The 26,262-nt window shown below is 52.9% G+C and overlaps 3 protein-coding genes across 3 annotated transcripts in view; all 3 read left to right on the plus strand.

Annotated features, from left to right (window-relative positions):
* The first annotated feature begins 1,240 nt into the window (after positions 1-1,240).
* Positions 1,241-15,699, plus strand: LOC116944502 (bifunctional methylenetetrahydrofolate dehydrogenase/cyclohydrolase, mitochondrial-like). The gene is made up of 7 exons (XM_032958162.2): positions 1,241-1,681; positions 7,561-7,868; positions 8,652-8,804; positions 9,580-9,687; positions 10,363-10,455; positions 11,360-11,485; positions 12,047-15,699. Exons 1-7 carry the CDS (start codon positions 1,551-1,553, stop codon positions 12,160-12,162), a joined length of 1,035 nt encoding a protein of 344 aa, XP_032814053.1. The 5' UTR covers positions 1,241-1,550; the 3' UTR covers positions 12,163-15,699.
* Positions 1,729-7,554, plus strand: LOC142925584 (uncharacterized). The gene is made up of 3 exons (XM_076068628.1): positions 1,729-1,740; positions 2,879-3,065; positions 3,101-7,554. The coding sequence occupies exons 1-3, from the start codon at positions 1,729-1,731 to the stop codon at positions 3,901-3,903; spliced, it is 1,002 nt and encodes a 333-aa protein (XP_075924743.1). The 3' UTR covers positions 3,904-7,554.
* Positions 15,700-18,982: 3,283 nt separating the features above from the next.
* LOC116944495 (protein RUFY3-like) overlaps positions 18,983-26,262 on the plus strand; it is a 28,749-nt gene continuing 21,469 nt past the window's right edge. Inside the window, exons 1-2 of the mRNA XM_032958151.2 lie at positions 18,983-19,291; positions 24,496-24,762. Of these exons, the coding sequence (XP_032814042.1) occupies positions 24,501-24,762 (262 nt within the window). The 5' untranslated portion in view covers positions 18,983-19,291; positions 24,496-24,500. The remainder of the gene's footprint in view (positions 19,292-24,495; positions 24,763-26,262) is intronic.

Raw genomic sequence — 26,262 nt, forward strand, 5'->3', positions numbered from 1 at the left:
AGCCTTTATCCCGTCCAAGGACGGGTGTAGTTCAGTAAATCTGAAACTTGCAAGCGACAAGCAGACTGCGACGTGTTATATTCATTGCATCAATTCGTGTGCAATTTGTAAGGGCGCGGTGGCACAGACTTATTTAATATAAAGGTTCTAATCTAATCCCTTGTTCATCACGACGTCCTTTTTACTTCGATGTGTCAACAGCGTGACGGAGATCACGTGATGACGTGAGGGTTCTGCCTTTGTAGTGAGGGTGAGATCACGTGATGACGTGAGGGTTCTGCCTTTGTAGTGAGGGCTGTGAGTTGACGCCGAGGAGGGGAGAGGAGGCGCCTCGCCCCCCCCTCCCCCCCATGTGGAGTGACGTCACCCGCTAATTAATATTAATGTTGGTGTGTCAATTTGGAAGACGTCACCTCTTCATGATTATTAATGTGGGGGGCTGTTCGATGTGGAGTGACGTCACCTGCTCATGATTATTAATGAGAGGTGGGGGGGTTGATACTTGTGGAGTGACGTCACCTGTTCATGATTATTAATGTGGGGGGCTGTTCGATGTGGAGTGACGTCACCTGCTCATGATTATTAATGAGAGGTGGGGGGGTTGATACTTGTGGAGTGACGTCACCTGTTCAGGATTATTAATGTGGGGGGCTGTTCGATGTGGAGTGACGTCACCTGCTCATGATTATTAATGAGAGGTGGGGGGGTTGATACTTGTGGAGTGACGTCACCCGCTCATGATTATTAATAAGGGGGGGGGGGTCCATGTAGAAGACGTCACCTGTTCATGAGTATTCATGAGGGGGGCTGGCCGACGTGGAGTGACGTCACGCGCGGGACACAGACATTCTTATACCTACGTGACTTTACCGAAAGAACCAAAGAGTTTGGATTATTGGCTCATTATAGGAGTAAATGTTGCACGGGAGTCCCGGCACCTGGATTCCACCCCCCTCTAACGAGGGGCCCCGGCACCTGAATTCCCCGCCCCCCTAATGGGGGGCCCCGGCACGTGGATCCCCAAACGAGGGCCCCGGCACCTGGATTCCCCTTGCGGGGGGCCCCGGAACGTGGATGCCCTAGCGGGGACCCCGGCACATGGATCTCCCTAGCGGGGGGTCCCGGCACCTGGATTCTCCCAGCGGGGGCCCCGGCACCTGGATTCTTCCGAACGGGGCCCCGGCACGTGGATTCCCTTAGCGGGGGCCCCGACACGTGGATGCCCTAGCGGGGACCCCGACACCTGGATTCTCTCTAGCGGGGGCCCCGGCACGTAGATTCTTCCGAGCGGGGCCCCGGCACGTGGATTCTCCCTAGCGGGGGCCCCGGCACGTGGATTCTCCCTAGCGGGGGCCCCGGCACGTGGATTCTCTCTAGCGGAGGGCCCCAGCACATGGATTCCCTAACGGGGGCCCTAGCACATGAATTCCCTCTAGCGGGGGCCCCGGCACATGGATTTTCCCTAGCGGGGGCCCCGGCACGTGGATTCGCCCTAGCGACGCGGGGGCCCCGGCACGTGAATCGTTGCCGGCTTGCTGCTCCGTGAGGACATGGCGCTCTGCTCGTCTCTCTGTCGCCGCGCCCTCAGGAGGATCCTCGCCCGCGGCGGAGGACGAGGAGGACAAAGAGGCGGCGACCGCGGCGGGGTTGACGGCGCGACCTTTCACGCGAGCGCCAAGCGGTGAGCAGCGGATAGAACCTGGCCCGTGACTGGTGGCCCCCATAGAGATGAATGGGATTGTATTTCGTAGAGCGGATGCGCGCGCCGGGCTATGGTGGGCGCGCTCCGATTGGCTGTTGGATGCCGCGCCGACTTTCGTTTTTCCCCCACCCCGTTAGGCGCGTTCCGATTGGTCGTGTTGGTTGCACGTGGTGCGTCGCGGCCAATCGGGTTGTGCAACCCCCTCCCCCCCCACCAAGAGCGACCGCTTGTGTGCAGTGGGGATTGTGAGAGGAGCGCGGCTGACGAAAGAGCAGTGAGGGTAGCGTCAGCCCGACCGACGGTGACCGCCACGGGCCTCGCGCAACCTCCACAAACATCACGCGAAGTTAACATCACGGTCTCACCCACACGGCCCCATTCATTCATTCATCGACACCGTCAACATGGCCACCCGCTTCACTCCTCCATCCCCCGACAGTCTCACGCAATCGCACTCCCCACCCCATCATCGCCATCACTCATCCACGTGCTCCGTTATTGAACCGTGTCACGGCTCACCCATCCCCCGCTCTTGCCCACCATCACCTTGCCTAAAGCCTTCCGGAAACCCACGTGGCCCATTCATTCGGTCACTCACAGGTCACTCACAGGTCACTCACAGGTCATTCACAAGTCACAGGTCACTCACAGGTCACTCACTCACAGGTCACTCACAGGTCACTCACAGTTCACTCACAGGTCACTCACAGGTCACTCAGGTCACAGTTCACTCACAGTTTACTCACAGGTCACTCACAGGTCACTCACTCACAGGTCACTCACAGGTCACTCAGGTCACTCACAGGTAACTCACAGGTCACTCACAGGTCACTCACAGGTCACTCAATCACAGGTCACTCACAGGTCACTCACTCACAGGTCACTCACAGGTCACTCACTCACAGGTCACTCAGGTCACTCACTCAGGTCACTCAGTTCACTCACAGGTCACTCATAGTTCACACACTCAGGTTACTCACAGGTCACTCACCCACAGTTCACTCACAGGTCACTCACAGGTCACCCACAGGTTACTCACAGGTCACTCACAGGTCACTCATTCACAGTTCACTCACAGGTCACTCACAGGTCACTCACTCACAGGTCACTCACAGGTCACTCACTCAGGTCACTCACAGATCACTCACAGGTCACTCACAGGTCACTCACTCATAGTTCACTCACAGTTCACTCACTCACAGGTCACTCACAGGTCACTCATTCACAGTTCACTCACAGGTCACTCACAGGTCACTCACTCACAGGTCACTCACAGGTCACTCACTCAGGTCACTCACAGATCACTCACAGGTCACTCACAGGTCACTCACTCATAGTTCACTCACAGTTCACTCACTCACAGGTCACTCACAGTTCACTCACTCAGGTTACTCACAGGTCACTCACAGGTCACTCATTCACAGTTCACTCACAGGTCACTCACTCGCAGGTCACTCAGTTCACTCACAGGTCACTCACAGGTCACTCACTCACACGTCACTCACAGGTCACTCACAGGTCACTCACTCACAGTTCACTCACAGGTCACTCACTCAGGTCACTCACAGGTCACTCACAGGTCACTCACCCACAGGTCACTCACAGGTCACTCACTCAGGTCACTCACAGGTCACTCACTCAGGTCACCCACAGGTCACTCACAGGTCACTCACCCACAGGTCACTCACAGGTCACTCACTCACAGGTCACTCACAGTTCACTCACAGGTCACTCACAGGTCACTCACAGGTCACTCACTCACAGGTCACTCACAGGTCACTCACTCACAGGTCACTCACTCACAAGTCACTCACAGGTCACTCACTCACAAGTCACTCACAGGTCACTCACAGGTCACTCACAGTTCACTCACAGGTCACTCACTCACAGGTCACTCACAGGTCACTCACTCACAGGTCACTCACAGGTCACTCACAGGTCACTCACAAACTCGCCCCGTCGCTTTACGCGCCCGCGGTGATCGCGGCGACAACTGCAGAGGCGACAGGGTGGCGCCACACAGCAATGCGCAGCCACTGGGTTCGATTCCCGACGCGGGCGCCTTTCTGCATGGATTTTTTTTTGTTCAACCCCCTGTCCGGCAGAGTGCGTGTGAGTTTATTAGCGAGCGGGTTGAATGGAGGTTGTGTGTACAGTATTCTCCCCTTGTTCTGCAGAGCGAGTGTTGTGCGAGTGTGTGAATGGAGTGTTTTTCATTTATTAGGAGGTATAACCCTGTGAGCCATGCGGCTCTTGACTCGGGTGCAACCGCAACAAAGCAAAAACATGAACAAGAAACATCTTAAAGTGACTAAACGCACTAGAAAAATCCTGGAAAATCCTTCCAGAAAAAACACCGTATTTCAAAGCTGTGTGCAAAAATCCCAGTGGAATGCAAGTCAAACAATAATGACCATAAGACAATGTGGATTCAAGTTATCAGGCTAACTCTGTACTACAACAAACAAACATGGCTAAATCAAAACGTTTTCAAAATCACCAAAATAAAGCTATAAAAACAATGTAACAACAGTGATCATAGGAACTGTGATTCAAATTTTACAATAAACGATATACATAACATGTACGACCAAACTTTGCAGCCATAGTTGGCCGCATGAGTCACTCCATAACAGCAGGAGTATCAGTAGCAGAATCAAAAATTTTCAATACACCTTTACAGATCAGCACACCACAATCAAACTCAAGATCATACTTTGCAACTGTCATCCGGAATGATACATTTGATTTCAGGCCATTCTGAATAGCAGTGGCAGCTAGGTGTGTACAACTCCTATAGAGCAGTTTTTAGTGAAGATCTCACAGGTAGTGATCCAAGTTGCAGTTTATTGGCGATAGCATTCCAGACCCTGGGGCCATCAATAGAAAAGGCCCTCCCTCCAGTATTTGTACGGCAATAAGGAATGTGAAGCTGGTAAATGAGGTCACATTTGTTCTTCGAAACAGTGTGTATATTCTCCCAGTGTGTGTGAGTGTGAATTCGAGTGTGCATGTTATCCCAGTGTATGAATGTAGTGTGTACTGTATGTTATTCCAGTGTGTACGAGTGTGTGAAGGGAGGTTGTGTATTCTCCCCCTGTTCTGCATGGGTTTCCTCTGGATTTCGCGGTGTCCGCCTCCCATAGCTGAACAAACACAAACACGGTGGAACTGCTATCGGCCAAAAGCTCATCCTCAGTGCCGAAAAAGAATGATCTGCAAATCAGTCAATTGGGATCACAGTTTCAGCAGCAGCAATCATCGCCCCCTCCACTGCCGCTGCTGCAAATTAAAAAAAAAAACTTGGCAGGACCCTCCTGAAAATAGTCTTGAGACTCGATGAGGCTTTCCTGCGTACCTACACAAGCGGAACCACAATGGCACAGAAACAATACATGTGGAGTTGTCTCTCTGCCTTTCAACCGATGGATGTTCGATGACGCTTATGATGGTGACTGCGTTGTGTTGGTAGGGCGCCACGTGGTGGCTGAGAGCGGTGACTTCTCCCAGCCGCGGTGCGTTGGGCAGTGACGGCTTGCCGCCCGGCCACGTGCCGCGGCGCGTTACATAACAGACGCCGGGTGACCACAGCGGCCGAGGCCAACTTACAAGATGACACGCTACGTTCTAAATAAGCTTACAATGCGTCTCTTCAACGTAATCTATACCCTCCACATGCAACAAAAATATACACAAGTAATTTTTTTTCGTACACAACCCATCAGTTCCACGGCCTTTGCTGGGAGTGTTTAATTTTAGAAGCCAGATCTCTATAAAATGTGTGTTCTCCACAGCGGCCAGAATGATTATATTATTCTGTATTATGCATTATAGACTTTTGCGTGGAACTAGAACCCATATCTAAACCGGGAGAGGGTCTTTGTCTATAAACATCTGGCAGGTCACCAGTATTGGTTCAAGTGAGCCTGGCTCTTAACCAAATTTTTTAGCGCCTTTACTATGGCGCTTTACAACGAATTAACAACGGTATATATGGATGTAATGGAGGAGATGAGGTGAATGAAAATAGATGAGAGGAAACAATGAGCATATCTGTGATGCGTGAATTCAGTGAAAGCAATATTGATGACAGTAAATGATGATGAATGGATTGAATGGATGGGATTAACGAGTGATAGCCGTATAATGAGAATATGAAGACGGTACAGTAACAGTGGTGGTTATGAGGGGGATATTGAGGGACATAAGTGAGTTTTGAGTGAAGAGCAGAAACTAGTGAGTGAAGGTGATTGTTTAATGTGGAGGGGAAGTCTGTTCCATCTTGGGGCTCTATGGACGTCTAAGGGTCTCTGTAGTCTATGGGTCTATGTGTGAGTCTATGAGCCTCTGTGTGAGTCTGTGGGTCTCTATGTAAGTCTATGGGTCTCTACATCTGTGGGTCTCTGTGTGAGTCTATGAGTCTCTGTGCGTGAGTCTGGTGGGTCTCCACAAGTCTACGTATCTCCATGCGAGGAGTCTTAAGTTGTTTTTGTGTAGCGAGGTGAGAACGCAAGAGACCAGGATAGGAGCTCAATTTGCAAAGGTGATGACTTGGGTCACCGAAATGGCAAAAACAAAATAAAGTTATGCCACGAAGCAAATAGAAATCGCATGACAATTGGACAATATTTCACAAACACAAATGGAGGTTAATGAATAAATCGCCCGTAGCGTGAGTCGGCTTGTGCAGATGGTGTCTTGGACTGAGGAGGAGGCGTCTCACTCTCGTGGGAGACACCTCCTCGCTTGGCACGCAATGCCGCTCTCGCATCCACGCGACACAGTGGTAATGAGAATCGCGATATATCCGATCCCTGTGCGCGTGCGTGTGCGCCGTGTGTATATTTAGAGCAGTGGGGAGTGGTGGCGCAGTGGTCAGGGCAATTCGCTACCAACCCAGCAGCCCGAGCTTGATTTCGGCTCACAGCCAACAATCAGTGATGACTTTGAACTGGTTGTGGGCCTCCCCTAGGTTCACTCGGCCTTAAATGTGTACCTGATACAGTGCATGACCATCAGCACTTGGGAGACAAAGGTAGTCATGGTTCTGGCCACTCCCTTAATAGGTGCTCGCTAACAGCATTTCCCCAACAGCCTGTGTAGGCTACACAGAGGATCTGTGTCTCTGTTATATTTAAAACGACTATAGTGTAGTGGATTAAACTGAGTCGCAGACGCACTTCTTGGAGGCAACACATTTATTGACACCAACACGTAACACAAAGGGGTTACTGCCCCTTTACCAGATAACCTGTGGTGGTGGGAGTAGCTACTACGGACAGGACCCTGGCTTGGGTCCTCGTCCACGCGTTGGTGACTTCTTCTTGGACGTAGATCGTAGATCTTCAGATGACGAGAGCAACGCTGAGCCCCGGTCCCTGTGGGGACCCTGGTTTGTATGGTCCCGGGTCGTGGCTGGCCCCGCCCTTGGCCACGACCACCTTTGAGAAACCTCCTGGGGTTTCTCGACCCCTCCCGTAGGATCTCACCCTGACACGTGACCACCCCCTAGCCCACGCCTGGGGCTCCTGTGTAGATCTTACTTGTCACGTGCCTTCCAGGGTCAACCAGAGTGCCATGGCCTAGGGTAACCTCATCCCATGGCTGACACTCTCACACTCCCTCCTGCAGGAGTCAGCACTGGGTGTGTGTGCGATTAGCATGGTGCGGTTTGTGTTATTTGTTGTGCGTGTCTGTGAGTAAAATGGTGCAGCAGTGTGTGGTTCGGTGGGTGTGTGCGTGAGTGATGTGGTGCGACACAGTGTGTGGTGTGGCGATTGCGTATTGTGCTCGCCGCATGGGTGACGTGGCGCCTTGCCCGTGCGCATGAGCAAACGCGGCAGTGGCGTGGTTCGCAGGTGCGAGGCCGTGGTGATCTCGGGCGTGGAGCTGGCGCGGGCGGTGCGCGCCGAGGTGAGCGACGGCGTGCGGGCATGGGTGTCCGCGGGCCACCGTGCGCCGCACCTCGCCGTGGTGCTGGTGGGCGACGACGCGCCCAGCCGCACCTACGTGCGCAACAAGACGCGCGCCGCCGAGCTGGTGGGCATCACGAGCACGGCGGAGACGCGCCCCGCCTCCGTCTCCCAGGAGGAGCTGCTGGCGCTCATTCACCGGCTCAACGCCGACCCTGGCACCGACGGCCTGCTGGTGCAGCTGCCCGTGCCCGGTGAGTCGCCCGCTCGCTCATTCGCGTGTGCACATGGGGTACACGCAGAGAGCCCCCATGTAGCCTTAACAGACTTGGGGGGCAACTGCTGTTAACGAGCAACCTTTGAAATCCAGCACGGCACCACTAGGGGGTGGGGTGGCCTGTGCCACGTCCAGCCGCCTTTGTCTCCCGAGTGCTGTTGTTTAACATTCACAGCACCGGGTGCTCAGTGAAGGCTGGATTATCCTGGGGCAGACCTAGAACCGGTTTAGATCATTGTCACTGATGTTGGTCGTGAGCAGGAATCGAAATTGGGTCGCCGGGTTCAGAGTGCAGTGCGCTAACCGCAGCACCATCACTCCCTTCATGGGTACACACACACACATACTTACAGATACATACACATAGAATCACCCAGTGAAGTTTCCAAATACAGGCAGATCCATGCGGATACATACACACATTCACGCGGCCACAGGGGCGTGTTGGTGCGACGCGGCGTGTGTTGGTGCGACGCGGGGCGTGTTGGTGTGACGTGGGGGCGTATTGGTGTGACGTGGGGGCGTGTTGGTGTGACGCGGGGCGTGTTGGTGCGACGCGGGGCGTGTTGGTGCGACGCCGGGCGTGTTGGTGCGACGCCGGGCGTGTTGGTGTGACGTGGGGGCGTGTTGGTGTGATGCGGGGCGTGTTGGTGCGACGCGGGGCGTGTTGGTGCGACGCGGGGCGTGTTGGTGCGACGCGGGGCGTGTTGGTGCGACGCCGGGCGTGTTGGTGTGACGCGGCGCGTGTTGGTGTGCCCAGACCACGTGGACGAGCGGGCCGTGTGCGACGCCGTGTGCCCGGAGAAGGACGTGGATGGGTTCCATGTGCTCAACGTGGGGCGGCTGTGCCTGGACCAACGTGCCATGCTTCCAGCCACGCCGGCCGGGGTGTGGGAGATACTGCAGAGAGCCGGTAACACCCACCACATGTAGATTTGAAGCTTTCGTGACTGCAAGATCCATACTCTTTGGTTCTATTCGGTAAAGTCACGTAGGTAAAAAAATAAAACAACAAAAATCACGACGTTTTGGCCACAACACAAGCGGCCTTCATCAGGTGAAGGGACGTGGCCTGAGCTTGGCTGTGTTTCACTCCAGCGCTGTCCTCGAGACAGCCTGATCCCTTCACCTGATGAAGGCAGCTTGTGTTGTGGCCGAAACGTCGTGATTTTTGTTGTTTTATGTTTTTTTACCTACGTGACTTTACCGAATAAAACCAAAGAGTATACCCACCACATGACCACCGCCAAGGCACAACCACAGCCACTACATTTTCACTGCGTCGTGGCTGGGTGTGTGGCTGGGTGTGTGGTTGGGTGTGTGGCTGGGTGTGTGGTTGGGTGTGTGGCTGGGTGTGTGACTGGGTGTGTGACTGGGTGTGTGGCTGGGTGTATGACTGGGTGTGTGACTGGGTGTGTGACTGGGTGTGTGACTGGGTGTGTGGCTGGGTGTGTGGCTGGGTGTGTGGCTGGGTGTGTGACTGGGTGTGTGGCTGGGTGTGTGACTGGGTGTATGACTGGGTGTGTGGCTGGGTGTGTGGCTGGGTGTGTGACTGGGTGTGTGGTTGAGTGTGTGGCTGGGCAGGTAGCTGGGTGGGTGGCTGGGTCGGTGTGTGGCTGGGTCGGTGTGTGGCTGGGCGAGTGGCTGGCTACGCGTTGCGGTGCTGAGTTCTCTGTGCCCACGTGCAGGGATCTCCACGTTTGGGAAGCGCGTGGTCGTGGCTGGGAGGAGCAAGAACGTGGGGATGCCCATCGCCATGCTGCTGCACACGGACGGCTCGCACGAGCGCGCCGGAGGTGCGTGCACACACGTGTACGCACGCATACGCACGTGGACACACGTGTACGCACACATGCGCACGTGGACACACGTGTACGCACGCATACGCACGTGCACACACGTGTACGCACACATACGCACGTGTACACACGTGCATACAAACACAAAGATACCCCTTATAGCTTTTAACAGACTGTTCTGTAAAATACTGTTAGCGAGCACCTATGAAGGCGGGAGCGGCACGCGAGGGGGTGAGTGAACAACACCACGCTCGGCCGGCTTTGTCTCGCCAGTGGTGATGTTTACACACCACACAAGGTACTCATTTGAGGCTGAGTCGACCTAGCGGAGGCGCATAAGCGGTCCAAATCATTGTCACTGTTGTTGGCCGTGGGCTGGAATCGAACTCTGTTCGCCGGGTTCGTAGCGCAGCGTAGCGCTAACCGCTGCACTCCCACGCGTGTTTATACAGAAACAAGAACAGCCGCCATTCGCCACTAATTTCTGGTGACATCACCACAGCGCTCACTGCTCGCCCTTGGCCCCCTCCTCACCCTCACTCCCCTGCTCACCCTCCCTCTCCCCCACCGATCACACACCTTCTCACCGTCACCCACATCTTCATCCTCTCTTTACCCTCTCCTCACCCCCTTCTCACCCCCCCCTCCTTTGTCCCTCTCATTCTCTCCCAGGTGATGCAACAGTGACCATCACTCACCGCTACACGCCCAAGGAGCAGCTCAAAGACTTCACGTTAATGGCCGACATCGTCATCATGGCTGCTGGTGATACGCGCGCACACAAAGATAAAGATCCCCCATATAGCCTTAACAGACTGTAGGGGCAAGTGCTGTTAGTGAGCACCTATGAAGGCCGGAACGGCACACGAGGGGGTGGGTGGCCAGCACCACGCCCGACCGCCTTTGTCTCCCTAGTGACAATGTTTACACACCGCACCGGGTACTCATTTGAGGCCGAGTCGACCTAGGGGAGGCCCAGGACCGGCTCAGATAATCGTCACTGATGTTGGCCGTGAGCGGGAATCGAACCCGAGTCGCCAGGTTCATAGCGCAGCGTAGCGCTAACCGCTACACTACCGGACGCACGCACGTATGTGTGTTGCGCTGCGTGCAAGGTGTACATACCCCGGCAATTTCCGGGAATGCGTCTAACATGTGCCGTATGTGTATCGCGTGCGTGTGTTAGTATACTGTTTGTGCCGCCTGTGCACCACGTTTACCATGTGTGCCGTGTGTGTGTACCACGTGCGTGTGTGCTGTCTGTGTGTGTTATGAGTAACGTGTGTGTGTGTGTGTGCCATGTGTGTTATGAGTAACGTGTGTGTGTTAAGAGTAACGTGTGTGCGTTATGAGTAACATGTGTGTGAGTGGCACGTGTGTTGTGAGCAACGTGTGCATGCGTGTGCCACGTGTCTGTGTTATGAGTAACGTGTGTGTGTGTGTGCGTGTGCCGTGTGTGTGCCTTGTGTGCGTTCCGCGTATCTGTGTTACGAGTGAAGTGTGTGTGTGCGCGCGTGCCACGTGCATGCATGTTATGAGTGACGTGTGTGTGTGTGTGTGTGCGTCATGCGTGTGTGCCGCACGCTCCTGTATTATGATGAGTGTGTGTGTGCCACGTGCGTGTGTTGTGAGTGACGTGTGTGTGTGTGTGCGCGTGCCGCACCCCCAGGCGTGCCGGGGCTGCTCACGGCGGACATGGTGCGCCCCGGTGCCTGCGTCATCGACGTCGGCATCAACCGCGTGGTGGACCCGCGCACGGGCCGGGCGCGGCTCGTGGGTGACGTCGACTTTGAGGGTGAGCCCGCCGACATGCAGGCAAAGCTCCCCCGTGTAGGCCCGCACGGGCAAGTACCGTTAGCGAGTAGCAGTGCCTACGAATGCCGGCACGGCGCCCACTGTCTCTTGCGGCGCGGATGGTCAATGCACACCGCGTCGCGAATTTCTTTAAGACCAAGTCGACCCAGATGAAAAGGTAACCAGGTAACCCCCCCCCCACCGTGCATGCTGGCACGGCACACGAGATAGGGGGGCGGGTGGCCAGCACCACGCCCGACCGCCTTTGTCAACCCAGTGGCGATGTTTACACACTGCACCAGGTACTCATTTGAGGCCAAGTCGATCTAGGGGAGGCCTCTGGACCGGTTCAGATAAATCTTCACTGGTGTTGCCCATGAGCAGGAATCGATTTCGGGTTGCCGGGTTCGTAGCACAGTGCGCCAATTGCTGCACTACCGCTCCCTACACGCACGCGTGTACACATGCGTGTACACACGCATGTGTACACACGCATGTGTACACATGCGCACACAGAACCACAGGACTTGACCCTGCCTCTCCGTGCTCCCCCCGCCCCCAGGTGTGCGCCGTGTGGCAGGCCACATCACCCCCGTCCCGGGCGGCGTGGGGCCGATGACGGTGGCCATGCTGATGAGGAACACGCTGCTCGCAGCCCAGAAGGCTCTTGTTTATTGACGTCGCCTCACTTGCCACTCATCATCATCATAACCGTCATTCTCCACCACCGTCACCGCTATTACCACAACACCGCTACCACTACCACCACCACTATCAACACCGCTACCACCACCACTATCACCACCACCACTATCACCCACTACCGCTTCTACCGGAACCAGCACTGCTACTACTGCTGCCTTCAACACTATCACCACCACCGCCGCCGCTACTGCTGCTGCTACTGCTGCTGCTACTGCTGCTGCTGCTACTGCTGCCGCTACTGCTGCTGCTACTGCTGCTGCTACTGCTGCTACTGCTGCCGCTACTGCTGCTGCTACTGCTGCCGCTACTGCTGCTGCTGCTGCTACTGCTGCTGCTGCTACTGCTGCTGCTACTGCTGCTGCTACTGCTGCTGCTGCTACTGCTGCTGCTACTGCTGCTGCTGCTACTGCTGCTGCTGCTACTGCTGCTACTACTGCTGCTGCTACTGCTGCTGCTGCTACTGCTGCTGCTACTGCTGCTGCTGCCGCTACTGCTGCTGCTGCTGCTGCTGCTACTGCTGCTGCTACTACTGCTGCTACTGCTGCTGCTGCTACTGCTGCTACTGCTGCTGCTGCTACTGCTGCTGCTACTGCTGCTGCTCCTGCTGCTGCTACTGCTGCTGCTATTGCTGCTACTACTGCTGCTACTGCTGCTACTGCTGCTGCTGCCATCACCACCGGACTGCGGTGGCCGAGACTGCCCACCCTGGTTCCACCCCCGGTGTCCCCCGTTCCATCGTCGTGTTGACTCCTGGATCTGTGGGCCCCTCTGGACCCCTCTGAAACTCTCTGGACCTCTGTGGGCCTCTGTGGTGATGACCTCAGGGTGACACTGGCCCAGGGTAATTCTGGGAAAGCAGAGACTCGAGCCAAGACGTCCGAGCTGGTCTGGAGCATCGCTGCTGTTTCCATGGCGACCGCATCATCACCGTGGTGATTGTCATTATCATGGCGAGCATGTCGTCATCAAGGCGTCGCTGCTGTTGCTATCGTCAAATTATTGTCGCCATGGTGACCGTGTCGTCACCATGGTGGCTGTGTTTATATCAAGGGGATTGCTGCTGTTGCCGTGATAACCGTATTGTTACCGTGATAACCGTATCGTTACCATGGTTATCTTGTCATCATGAAGGCGTCGCTGCTCTAATAATCGTCACCTTGACGAGCATGTCATCACCATGGTGACCATATCGTCACCATAGTGACCAAGGCGTCCCTGCTGTTGCTGTCAATTTGGTTACATTGTTGTTTCTATGGTCGTCTTATTATTATCATCATCATCACGATGGTAATATTGTCATCGCCATGGTTATGTCGTCGTTTTTGTGGTCGTATCAACATCTGTGGTCCCATAATCATCATCATCGCTATGGTAACATCTCTTCCCTGGTTACATCATTGTCTTTATCGTCCTAGCATCATTGCCATGGTTACATTATTGTCCCCGTGATCACATCATCGCCATTCCGACATCATCGTCACCTCGTTTACATCGTCTCTCTGGTCACATAATCGTCATTGCCATGGTGACATCGTCACCATGGTCACATTGTCAACATAGTCACATCATGTTGATGTCCTCATCTCTGTGTTGTGTTTTTGAATGCGGTGCCAAACAATTGTACTCTGCGTACTCTCAGAGAGTCCGTGTGCTCTCTCAGTCTGTGTACTCTCTCAGAGAGTCCGTGTACTCTCTCAGAGAGTCCGTGTACTCTCTCAGAGAGTCCGTGTACTCTCTCAGTCCGTGTACTCTCTCAGAGTCCGCGTACTCTCTCAGAGTCCGTGTACTCTCTCAGAGTCCGTGTACTCTCTCAGAGTCCGTGTACTCTCTCAGTCCGTGTACTCTCTCAGAGTCCGTGTACTCAGAGTCCGTGTACTCTCTCAGAGTCCGCGTACTCTCTCAGAGTCCGTGTACTCTCTCAGAGTCCGTGTACTCTCTCAGAGTCCGTGTACTCTCTCAGTCCGTGTACTCTCTCAGAGTCCGTGTACTCAGAGTCCGTGTACTCTCTCAGAGTCCGCGTGCTCTCTCAGAGTCCGTGTACTCTCTCAGAGTCCGTGTACTCTCTCAGAGTCCGTGTACTCTCTCAGAGAGTCCGTGTACTCTCTCAGAGTCCGCGTACTCTCTCAGTCCGTGTACTCTCTCAGATTCCACGTACTCTCTCACAGTCCGCATACTCTCTCAGAGTCCGCGTACTCTCTCAGAGTCCGCGTACTCTCTCAGTCCGTGTACTCTCTCAGTCCGTGTACTCTCTCAGAGTCCGCGTACTCTCTCAGAGTCCGTGTACACTCTCAGAGAGTCCGTGTACTCTCTCAGAGTCCGCGTACTCTCTCAGTCCGTGTACTCTCTCAGATTCCACGTACTCTCTCACAGTCCGCGTACTCTCTCAGAGTCCGCGTACTCTCTCAGAGTCTGCGTACTCTCTCAGTCCGTGTACTCTCTCAGAGTCAGTGTACTCTCTCAGAGTCCGCGTACTCTCTCAGAGTCCGTGTACTCTCTCAGTCGTGTACTCTCTCAGTCGTGTACTCTCTCAGAGTCCGTGTACTCTCTCCAAGTCCGCGTACTCTCTCAGTCGTGTACTCTCTCAGAGTCCGCGTACTCTCTCAGAGTCTGCGTACTCAGTCGTGTACTCTCTCAGAGTCCGTGTACTCAGTCCGCGTACTCTCTCAGAGTCCGTGTACTCTCTCAGAGTCCGTGTACTCTCTGAGTCCGCGTACTCTCTCCGAGTCCGCGTACTCTCTCAGAGTCCGTGTACTCTCTGAGTACGCGTACTCTCTCAGAGTCCACGTACTCTCTCAGTCGTGTACTCTCTCAGAGTCCGTGTACTCAGTCCGCGTACTCTCTCCGAGTCCGCGTACTCGCGTACTCCGTCACGGCACTCCATGTTACCGTGCCAGCGCACGTGTTTTATATATATGCAATGTATTTATTGAGACTGGCACGTGTGTGCACGTGGTGCATGTGTGTATCGCGTGTGTGTGTCTTGTTTTACATGGGAGGGGGAGGATCTGTGTGTCCCCCATCCCCCCTCCGTTTGCTTTACCGGCGTCACGCTCACAGCGTCGCATATCCGACCGTAGCTTATCCTCCCTGACCGACTGACTGACCCACAGGCCAATCGGCCCAGTGCAGTATCCGCGCGCGGCGCTACAAAGAAATGTTCCAAAGATGTTCGGTCATTCGACCGTCGCGTAACAGCCCCGACCAATTAACCGCCCTGACCAATTAACCGCCCTGACCAATTAACCGCCCTGCACCTCGGTGCAGTATTATTGCACGTGCTGGCGTGTAACGGTGGACGTTCACAAATCCGCCCGTACCGCAGTGCCCGGCGAGTCGGATATGCGACGATGTATTCGTGCCGCGTGCAACATAAGATGCAAGAACCACGACAATCGTGTCGTCCGGATTTTGCGAAACCATCGAGGCTTATTGTTTTAGTTTATTTAATATGTGTTAAATAACGAAGACCGTACGTGAAAGTTCCAAATAAAAAGCCAGTTATACGTTCGACATGCTTGTTCCCCGCGTCATCATCAGAGGCAGGCTGGACTGTTGTCGTTAGTTTGATTCATCATTCATTGGTGGCTGAGGCCACGTGATGACCTGGTCATCATGTATGTTATACGCGTTTCAGATCATGATTATGAAATTCATGGCAGGCTTGCGACACTCACCTCCTTATCACTCGTGTCGCTACTACCGTTTTGAGGACACTGACTCTTTCGTCTCATCCACCACGCTGTTCAACCACCACACTGCAGGTCACAACAACACACGCACACACCCATCCACTCGCCCACACCCACCCACTCGCCACACTGCAGGTCACAACACACACACACCCACCCTTCCACTTGTCCACTCACCCACTCACCACACTGCCGGTCACAACAACACACCCATCCACTCGCCCACTCACCCACCCACTTACCACACTGCAGACCACAACAACACGCACACACTCACCCACCCACCCACTCGCCACACTGCAGGTCACAACAACTCATGCACTCACCCATCTATCCACTCGCCTACTCACCCACCCACTCGCCACACTGCCGGTCACAGAAACACACCCACCCATCCACTCGTCCACTCACCCACCCACTCGCCACACTGCAGGTCACAACTCATGCTCTCACCCACCCATCCACTCGTCCACTCACCCACCCTCTCACTCACCCACCCACTCGCCACGCTGCCGGTCACAGCAACACGCACACACTCACCCACCCACTCACCCACCCACTCACTCACCCACCCACTCGCCACACTGTCGGTCACAACAACTCATGCACTCACCCATCCATCCACTCGCCCACTCACCCACCCACTCACCACACTGCAGGTCACAGCAACATGCTCTCACCCACCCATCCACTCGCCCTCACCTCGCTTTCTACGCCTCTAGTACTGCTCCACTTCAGAATTCCCTCCCTCCCACCACCGTCTCTGTAACCCAAGTTAATAACCTCGCTTAATTACAGAAACATTGCTACACTTGTTATCTATTATACAACTCTGATAGTGCTGTTTGTTGCTGGCCCTTGGCGTATGAGGCCTATAGGGTCCGTGCTCGGCAACTGTGTTTAAAAAAGAATATTCAGTGAACTGCAGCTGAAGGACCATTTCCCGAAACGTTACCTATTAGGGGCCGTCCATAAATGACGTCACGCGATTTTGGACGATTTTTGACCCCCCCCCCCCAACTTCGTCACACGGCGTCACAAAAAGTCAGACCCCCCCTCAAATATGACGTCACAAAGCTCTGCCCCCCCCCCAAAATATATAAAACATGCTTCACATCGCTTTAAACTATTGTCATTGTAGTGCGTATTTAGTGTGGCGCTGCACTCTGATGTTGTAGGAGAAAACATCTATTTTAAAAGTTTTAAAAGTTAAGTAGAACTTGTCTATATTTAAAGTTGCGCATTTTGATGTGACGTCACATTTCTCAAACCCCCCCTCATCACACATCGTCACAAATGTCTGACCCCCCCCCCCAGGTGCATGACGTCATTTATGGACGGCCCCTTACACGTCATATTCCTTTTAATGCCACGGTACTATTGGTCTATGTGTTAAGTCCCTTCAAGAGTTCACGTTCAGAATCAGAATCCTTATTTACACTCCAGGAGGAATCCGATGAGCTATGAAGCTGTTTCTTCACAGATGTCCAGTCGGGGTGGGTCAAAATGTGAGAACGACAAACGACACAAAACCACGATAGGAGTGGAAAGTATCGGGAAGGTAAACAAATACAATTTTATAATAATATAAAAATACAATTTTACTATTTTATTTAATCAGGTAAAGCCCACTGAGTATTTGAGCTTTTTCAGAAGTGACCTGGCCACAAATGATAGCTCAACGACATGGCGTATGTACACATTTATAGCAGTCAAATAATCTAAATATTGTAATCTAAAAGCACGTTTATAAATCTAAGGGGCGGGGGGGGGGAATCGGAGGACCCGGATACAAACTATCCACGGAACCACAGGGAGAACATGCAAACTCCAGTGTTGGGATCGAACCGACGACCTCCTGCGTACCAGCCGGTGAAGATAACATCACACCACCATGGCGCCCCTTAAATAAAAGAAATAGGTTAAATTTGCATGCATACATTAATTTCCACGCTTGAAACAGCCAGTAAAACAACAGTGTCCCAGACCACACCAAAACAACACACAGTCCCTCAATAAAATCCCACGTTAAAATTGAACTATCGAGTTGATTCTGTGTGACCTGCAGTTGAGAGCTCGAAGAGACCAGGGTAGAGAAGTCTCTTTCGCAAAAGTGACGCTGGGTCACGAAAGTGAAGGGGAAAAAAAACAACAAAACATTAAACACAGTACGTAGCCAACCGTGCTAATCGGAGGTGCGGGAATTAATTAAATATAAATCAGAACAAAAAAACAATTGTGTGATGAGAAATCAATAATTCTGCATTAACGTAAATGAATGTTATATCATAAATTCACCGTTCGAAATGTAAGCACTGACACAGTGCAAGACCATGCTCCAGAGCTGGTTAGGGTGTCGATGAACCTGACCCTGTCACGATAATGTGGAATCTTCCCACCGTAAGCAAACAAAATATAGTAAAACCTTGGATTGCGAGCATAATTCGTTCCGGAAACGTGCTTGTAATCCAAAGCACTCGTATATCAAAGCACTCGTGTATCAGTTGTGATCACGTGATGCTCGGCAGACAAAAGCGTATATACGTACACTACTCGTATCGCAAGACCCTCGCTCGTTTATCAAATTAATATTTATTTTAAAATGTTGCTCGTCTTGCAAAACACTCGCAGACCAAGTCACTCGCAATCCAAGGTTTTACTGTACTTGTGTAATATTCTTTCTTACTCGTAAGCCTCGGCGACCAATTACACCTAGCACCATCAAGCTGTCTGTCCCCTGATGATGCTAGTTGTAATTACTGGCGAAACGTCGTACTCGAATTGTAAATGTTGTGGGTTTACTCTCCAACACACCGGTGTGCTGAACGAGTAACGAATTGGCATGTTTTGTAAAAGTGACAGACCTTACTAGTTGTCTGTGTCGGGTGGTGGCGGTTTTAACGACACATTTATATATTTCCGTGATCTAACACCCACCCCCCCACCCTCTAATATGGATATTTGTTTTCCTGTTGGGCGTCGAGTTTGGGGGAGACCACGTGGCGCACGTGGTGGCGTCACGTGATCAGACTCGAGAACAACAGGGGGGTGGGGGCGTGGTTCCAGGGGAGTGGGAGGGGGTTTCAGCCTGGGCGGGGGGTAGGGCGTGACCGGAAGCTGTGGCCACGCCCACTGCGGAGGGAGAGAGACAGCTGAGGCCACACACACAGAGAGAGAGCGAATATTAAGAATCACACTGCACTCTAATATAACAGTAGAGATTTATACATACCGTACCATCATCATCGTCATCATAAAAAATTAATCATCACAATAATATTTTCGTATAGCAGAAGAGTGCGAGTGAGTGCGCATCGCCAACAATTAGATTGTTGTTGTTGTTGTAAAATTGGGCGACTGAGGAGGGGCCGTGGGTTGTGTTGGGAGCGGAGACTGCCGGAATACGAGCGAGAGTAAGCAACATCAGCAGCATCATCAGCAACATCATCATCAGCATCAGCAACATCAGCATCAGCAACATCATCATCAGCACCATCAGCAACATCATCAGCACCATCATCATCAGCAGCATCATCAGCACCATCATCAGCAGCATCAGCATCATCATCATCAGCAGCATCAGCAACATCCTCCTCAGCAACATCATCCTCAGCACCATCATCAGCAACATCCTCCTCAGCAACATCATCCTCAGCACCATCATCAGCAACATCCTCCTCAACATCATCAGCAACATTATCATCAGCAACATCCTCCTCAGCAACATCATAATCAGCACCATCATAAGCAACATCCTCCTCAACATCATCATCAGCAACATTATCATCAGCAACATCCTCCTCAGCAACATCATCCTCAGCACCATCATCAGCAACAATTCTCCTCAACATCATCAGCACCATCATCAGCATCTTCCTCAGCACCATCATCAGCAACATCCTCCTCAACATCATCATCAGCAACATTATCATCAGCAACATCCTCAGCAACATCATAATTAGCAACCTCATCCTCAACATCATCATCAGCAACATCATCATTAGCAACATCCTCCTCAGCAACATTATCATCAGCAACATCATCAGCATCATCATCACCAACATCATAATCAGCAACATCCTCCTCAGCAACATCATCATTAGCAACATCATCCTCCGCAACATCCCCAGAAACATCATCCTCATCAACATCATCCTCATCAACATCATCCTCAGCAACATCCTCAGTCGCAATATCATTAATAGTAACATCATCATCAGTCGCAACATCATAACGTTGCATTACAATAACAGCATTATTAATAGCGTCGGAAATCACCACCATCACCACCAGCAGCAGCATCATCATACGCATCGCAGTAATTAAACAAAAGGATTCTAAACATCAGCAGCATCGAATAACAATATCATCAGCAGCATCATCAGCACCATCATCAGCACCATCATCATCAGCACCATCATCATCGGTAATGGCAGCAGTAGCAGCAGCAATAACAAAGGCATGCTATAGCATCAGCGGTATAATTAACTATAACATCAGCAACAATAACATCATCATCAGCAACAATAACATCATCATCAGCAGCAGCAATATAATTGCCAGCAGCTGGTAGCATCATCAGCAATATGATCAGCAACACCATTACCTCCAACAGCGTCATCAGCAATAGCAGCGTCATCAGCAGAATAATTAACAGCAGAAGCATCAATAAATAACGGAGATACAACATCATCACCATCAGCAGGGATAACGGCAGCATCAACAGAACATCATCAGCCATACAACATCGTCAACATCATCATCAGCGGTGGCGTCATCAGCATCATCAGCGGTGGCGTCATCAACATCATAAATACTATCATCACGTCAAGAATGTTATCAGCACCGCCGACGTGTATATCATTGATGCTGATGATGATGTGATGATGTTTATTGATCATGACGATGTGTATGTTGCTGATGGGGGGGGGGGGGGGGGGTATTGTTGCTGATGTTAATATTGCTGATTCATGAGCAGCACCTTTTGATCACAATCACCAATATCATCATCGTGATGTAAAATCATCATCGTATATGCAGTACCATGTATGATCAGCAGCAGCAGCATTGTTATCATCTAGAATTGCATCAGCAGCAGCAACTGCGTCAACACCAGCACGATCATCCGCATCACTAATACATATTTACTGTATCATCAAATAATTGATCATCACAGCATCAGCATAATCGGCGCCATCGCTTGCTTCTTCACATCGTTTTGTTTGCATCCGGGTTAGATCCGACCTCATCACCACGATCATCATCAACACCACGATCATCAACAACACGAGCATCATCACCATCACGATCAACATCAACACCACGATCATCATCAACGCCAAGTTCATCATCAACACCGAGTTCATAATCAACACCACGATCATCATATCACCACTACGGTCATCATCACCACCACGATCATCATCACCACCACGATCATAATCAACACAGCAATCGTCATCAACACCACGATCATCATCACCACGATCATCATCAACACCACGATAATCAACAACACGAGCATCATCACCATGATCATCATCACCACCACGATCATCATCAACACCACGATCATCATCAACACCACGATCATCATCACCACCACGATCATCAACACCACGATCATCACCACCACGATCATCATCAACACCACGATCGTCATCAACACCACGATCATCATCACCACGATCATCATCAACGAAACGAGCATCCTCACGACCATCACCACCACGATCATCATCAACACCACGATCATCATATCACCACTACGATCATCATCAACAACACGAGCATCATCACCACCATGATCATAATCAACACCGCAATCGTCATCAACACCACGATCATCATCACCACGATCATCATCAACACCACGATAATCATCAACAACACGAGCATCATCACCATGATCATCATCACCACCACGATCATCATCAACACCACGATCATCATCAACACGATCATCACCACCACGGTCATCGCCACCACGGTCATCATCACCACGGTCATCATCACCACGATCATCAACACCATGATCATCAACACCATGATCATCATCACCACCACGATCATCATCAACACCACGATCATCATCAACACCACGATCATCATCAACACCACGATCATCACCACCACGATCATCATCATCATCACCACAATCATCACCAGCACGATCATCACCACCAGCACGATCATCACCACCATGATCATCACCACCACGATCGTCATCATCACCACGATCATCATCACCACGATCATCATCAAAACCACGATCGTCATCAACACCACGATCATCATCACCACGATCATCACCACCACGATCATCATCAACACCACGATCGTCATCAACACCACTATCATCATCAACACCACGATCATCATCACCACGATCATCACCACCACGATTATCATCAACACCACGATCATCATCAACACCACGATCATCATCAAGGCCAGACTGGGATCCGCAGCCGAATTCCCTCCCTCACCTCCATCACTCCCTCCCCTTACTCACTCCCTCCCTCCCCTCCCTCCCCTCACTCCCTCCCCTCACTCCCTCCCCTCCCTCCCCTCACTCCCCCCCCTCCCCTCACTCCTTCCCCCCCTCCCTCCCCTCCCTCCCCCCCTCCCTCCCCTCCCTCCCCCTCCCTCCCCTCCCCCCTCCCCTCCCTCCCCCCTCCCCTCCCTCCCCTCCCTCACTCCCCCCCTCCCCTCACTCCCTCCCCCCCTCCCTCCCCTCCCTCCCTCCCCTCACTCCCTCCCTCCCTCCCCTCACTCACTCCCTCTCCTCACTCCCCCCTCCCCTCACTCCCTCCCTCCCCTCACTCCCCATGACCTCCCCTCACTCCCATGACCTCCCTCTCTTCCACAATCACCTCCCTCCCTGCATCACTTGCTTCACTTCTCCCCTGCCTCCTTCTCTCCCTACCTCCATCACCTCTTCACTCCCAGCCATCGCTTCCTTCACTCCCTCCATCACCTTTATTCTCTAACTTCCTCTTCACTCCGTCCCATCATCTCGTTCACTCCATCCATCATTGCGTGGTGATGGGGAGGTGTAATGCAGCGGTTAGCGCGCTGCCTTACGAACCCGGCGACCCGAGTTCGATTCCTGCTCACCACTGACACCAGTGACGATTATCTGAACCGGTCCTGGGCCTCCCCTAGGTCGACTCAGCTTCAAATGAGTTTCTGGTGCGGTGTTTAAGCATCGCCACTGGGGAGACAAAAGCGGCCGGGCGTGGTGCTGGCCTTCCACCCCCTCGTGTGCCGCGCCGGCTAACAGCACTTCCCCCAACAGTCTGTTACGGCTATACGGGGGATCTTCGTCTTTGGTGCTTATTATGTTGATGGTGGTGGTGACGGTGGTGACGATAATGTTGCTGGTGATGAATGTAATGGTGTTGATGGCGGTGAAGTAGCAGGCGTGATGGCGAGTGGCGCGTCACGTCCACCCCAAGCCCTGAGCTGGTGTTGATGGTGAAGATGGTTTTGATGGTGAAGATGGTGTTGATGGTGAAGATGGTGTTGATGGTGAAGATTGTGAAGCTGGTGTTGATGGTGAAGATGGTTTTGATGGTGTTGATGGTGAAGATGGTAGAGATGGTGTTGATGGTGTTGATGGTGAAGCTGGTGTTGATGGTGAAGATGGTGTTGATGGTGAAGCTGGTGATGATGGTGAACATGATGTTGACAGTGAGGATGGGTGTTGATGGTGCAGCCGGTTTTGATGGTGATGATGGTGAAGATGGTGTTAATGGTGAAGCCGGTGTTGATGGTGAAGATGGTGTTGATGTGGAAGCCGGTGTTGATGTGGAAGCCGGTGTTGATGGTGTTGATGGTGGAGATGGTGTTGATGGTAAAGATGGTGTTGATGGTGGAGATGGTGTTGATGTGGAAGCCGGTATTGATGGTGAACATGGTGTTGATGGTGAAGCTGGTGGTGATGGTGTTGATGGTAAAGATGGTGTTGATGGTGGAGATGGTGGAGATGGTGTTGATGTGGAAGCCGGTATTGATGGTGAACATGGTGTTGATGGTGAAGCTGGTGGTGATGGTGTTGATGGTAAAGATGGTGTTGATGGTGGAGATGGTGGAGATGGTGTTGATGTGGAAGCCGGTATTGATGGTGAACATGGTGTTGATGGTGAAGCTGGTGGTGATGGTGTTGATGGTGAAGCCGGTGTTGATGGTGAAGATGGTGAAGATGGTGTTGATGGTGAAGATGGTGTTGATGGTGAAGCTGATGGTGATGATAAAGCTGGTATTGATGGTGTTGATGGTGAAGCTGTTGGTGATGGCGAAGATGGTGTTGATGATGAAACTGGTGGTGATGGTAAAGCTGGTATTGATGGTGTTGATGGAAAAGCTAGTGGTGATGGCGATGGTGAAGCTGATGTTTATGGTGAAGTTGATGTTGATGATGTTGACGATGACGGTGATGGTGAAGCTGGTGCTGACGATGACGATGACGATAGTGATGATGTTGACGATGATTTGGATTATATCAATGGCGTCGATGGTGACGATGTCAATGGCGTTGAAGATGCGGCTGAGCGTGATGGCGACGCTCGTGTCGATGATGGCGACGATGTTGACGGCGGCGATGGTGCGGCAGGCGTGATGGCGAGCGGCGCGTCCCCCCCGCCCCCCGGCTCCGAGCTGCCCACGCCGCTGCAGGACAAGATGGCCGCGTCAGCGCGCGAGACCATCTACCTGTGCAACTTCCGCGTGTCGGTGGACGGAGAGTGGCTCTGCCTGCGCGAGCTCAACGACATCTCGCTGGCGCCCGACGGCGCCAGGACCCCCTCCGCCGCGGGGGCCGGGGCCGCCGGCGCTGGGGGGGCCCTCGCCGGGGCACCGGGGGGGGCTTCCGGCGGCCCAGGTGGGTGGGCGAGGGAAGTGGAGCGACCTCGGCCGCTGCCCCCCTCGCCATCGCTCCGGGGGGCCGGCACCTGCCCAGCTGGCTGCCAACGCCCCCCCCCCGCCCCCCCCCCCGCCCCCCACTGTAGCCCCCCTGTCGAGCGCATTGCTCAAGGCGCTATGTATAAATTACGTTGAACTTCTTCCGCGCCGCACGTAGCCGACCGTGCTAATCCGCGGTGCGGGGGACGGGCGGAAAACTAAACGCAACAAAGCAGTTCTAAAGACATTCGCAGACGATGATTTCAAAGTGCACAGCTCCAGTGGCTTCCTAATATCTGAAGGAAAGAGTGTTCCAGAATGCCGCAGAAGCCAAAAGCCGCTTGTTTGCGAGGATGACCGGAGTGTGTGTGTGATGGTTCATGCTCCTTGGCACGGTGAGCGAGGTGTTGTGGTTCCTCTGTGGCGAGTACTTTGCGTGTAATGAGTGCGACCTTCATCAGGTAAGGGCCCGGCAAGCTACGTAGCTCTTTTTTTTTAAAGTGACCCGTCCACAAATGATAGCTAAACGAAGTGGCTTATCATCGCGTTGAAAATTATTGCAGGCTAACACTCTAAACGCGCCATGTTGATTCTAAATGTCGAGGGGGAAAACGGCGGGACCCACAGAAAAATCTACGTGACCACCACGGTGAAAGAGACACCCCAAACTCTAAAAATACAGCACGCGTCAGGGTCGGGATCGAACCCACGACCTCCTGCATACCAGGCGAGGGAGATAACATCTCGCCACTGCAGCGCCCCTCTCTCTCCTCCTCCTCCTGCTCTGCCACGTGTGTGTGTGTGTGGGGAGCGGTGGCGCAGTGGTTACCACTGCGTTACGAACGAGAGACCCGAGTTTGATTCCTGCTCACGACCACCACTACCACCAGTGGCAGCGATTATTTTAACCGGTCCTGGGCCTCCGCTAGGTCGACTGGCAGTTCTACCAGCATTGGCTCACTGAACGAGACCCATAAACTCCTCACACAGAGACCCGTAGACTCATACAGAGACCCAGGCTCCCGCAGAGACCCATAGACTCACACAGAGACCACAGACTCCCATAGAGACCCACAGACTCACACAGAGACCCACAGACTCACACAGAGACCCACAGACTCACACAGAGACCCACAGACTCACACAGAGACCCACAGGTTCACACAGAGACCCACAGACTCACACAGAGACCCAAAGACTCACACACAGACCCACAGGCTCACAGAGAGACCCACAGGCTCACACAGAGACCCACAGGCTCACACAGAGACCCACAGGCTCACACAGAGACCCATAGACCCACGGACTCACACAGAGACCGACAGGCTCACACAGAGACCCACAGACTCACACACAGACCCACAGGCTCACACAGAGACCCACAGGCTCACACAGAAACCCACAGGCTCACACAGAGACCCATAGACTCACACAGAGACCCACAGACTCACACAGAGACCCACAGACTCACACAGAGACC

Source organism: Petromyzon marinus, chromosome 21 (genome assembly GCF_048934315.1).
Source record: "Petromyzon marinus isolate PM22_M1 ecotype Great Lakes invasive population chromosome 21, UKy_Petmar_22M1.pri1.0, whole genome shotgun sequence".
NCBI classification, from domain to species: Eukaryota; Metazoa; Chordata; class Hyperoartia; order Petromyzontiformes; family Petromyzontidae; genus Petromyzon; species Petromyzon marinus.

Bases quoted from the DNA above. Each gene is read 5' to 3' on its own strand.
- LOC116944502 (XM_032958162.2), top strand. From the start codon at position 1,551: ATGGCGCTCTGCTCGTCTCTCTGTCGCCGCGCCCTCAGGAGGATCCTC. The intron at 1,682-7,560 runs GTGAGCAGCGGA...CGTGGTTCGCAG, and splicing joins TTTCACGCGAGCGCCAAGCG to GTGCGAGGCCGTGGTGATCT. The intron at 9,688-10,362 runs GTGCGTGCACAC...ATTCTCTCCCAG, and splicing joins CTCGCACGAGCGCGCCGGAG to GTGATGCAACAGTGACCATC.
- LOC142925584 (XM_076068628.1), top strand. The intron at 3,066-3,100 runs GTCACTCACAGT...GGTTACTCACAG, and splicing joins CACAGTTCACTCACTCACAG to GTCACTCACAGGTCACTCAT.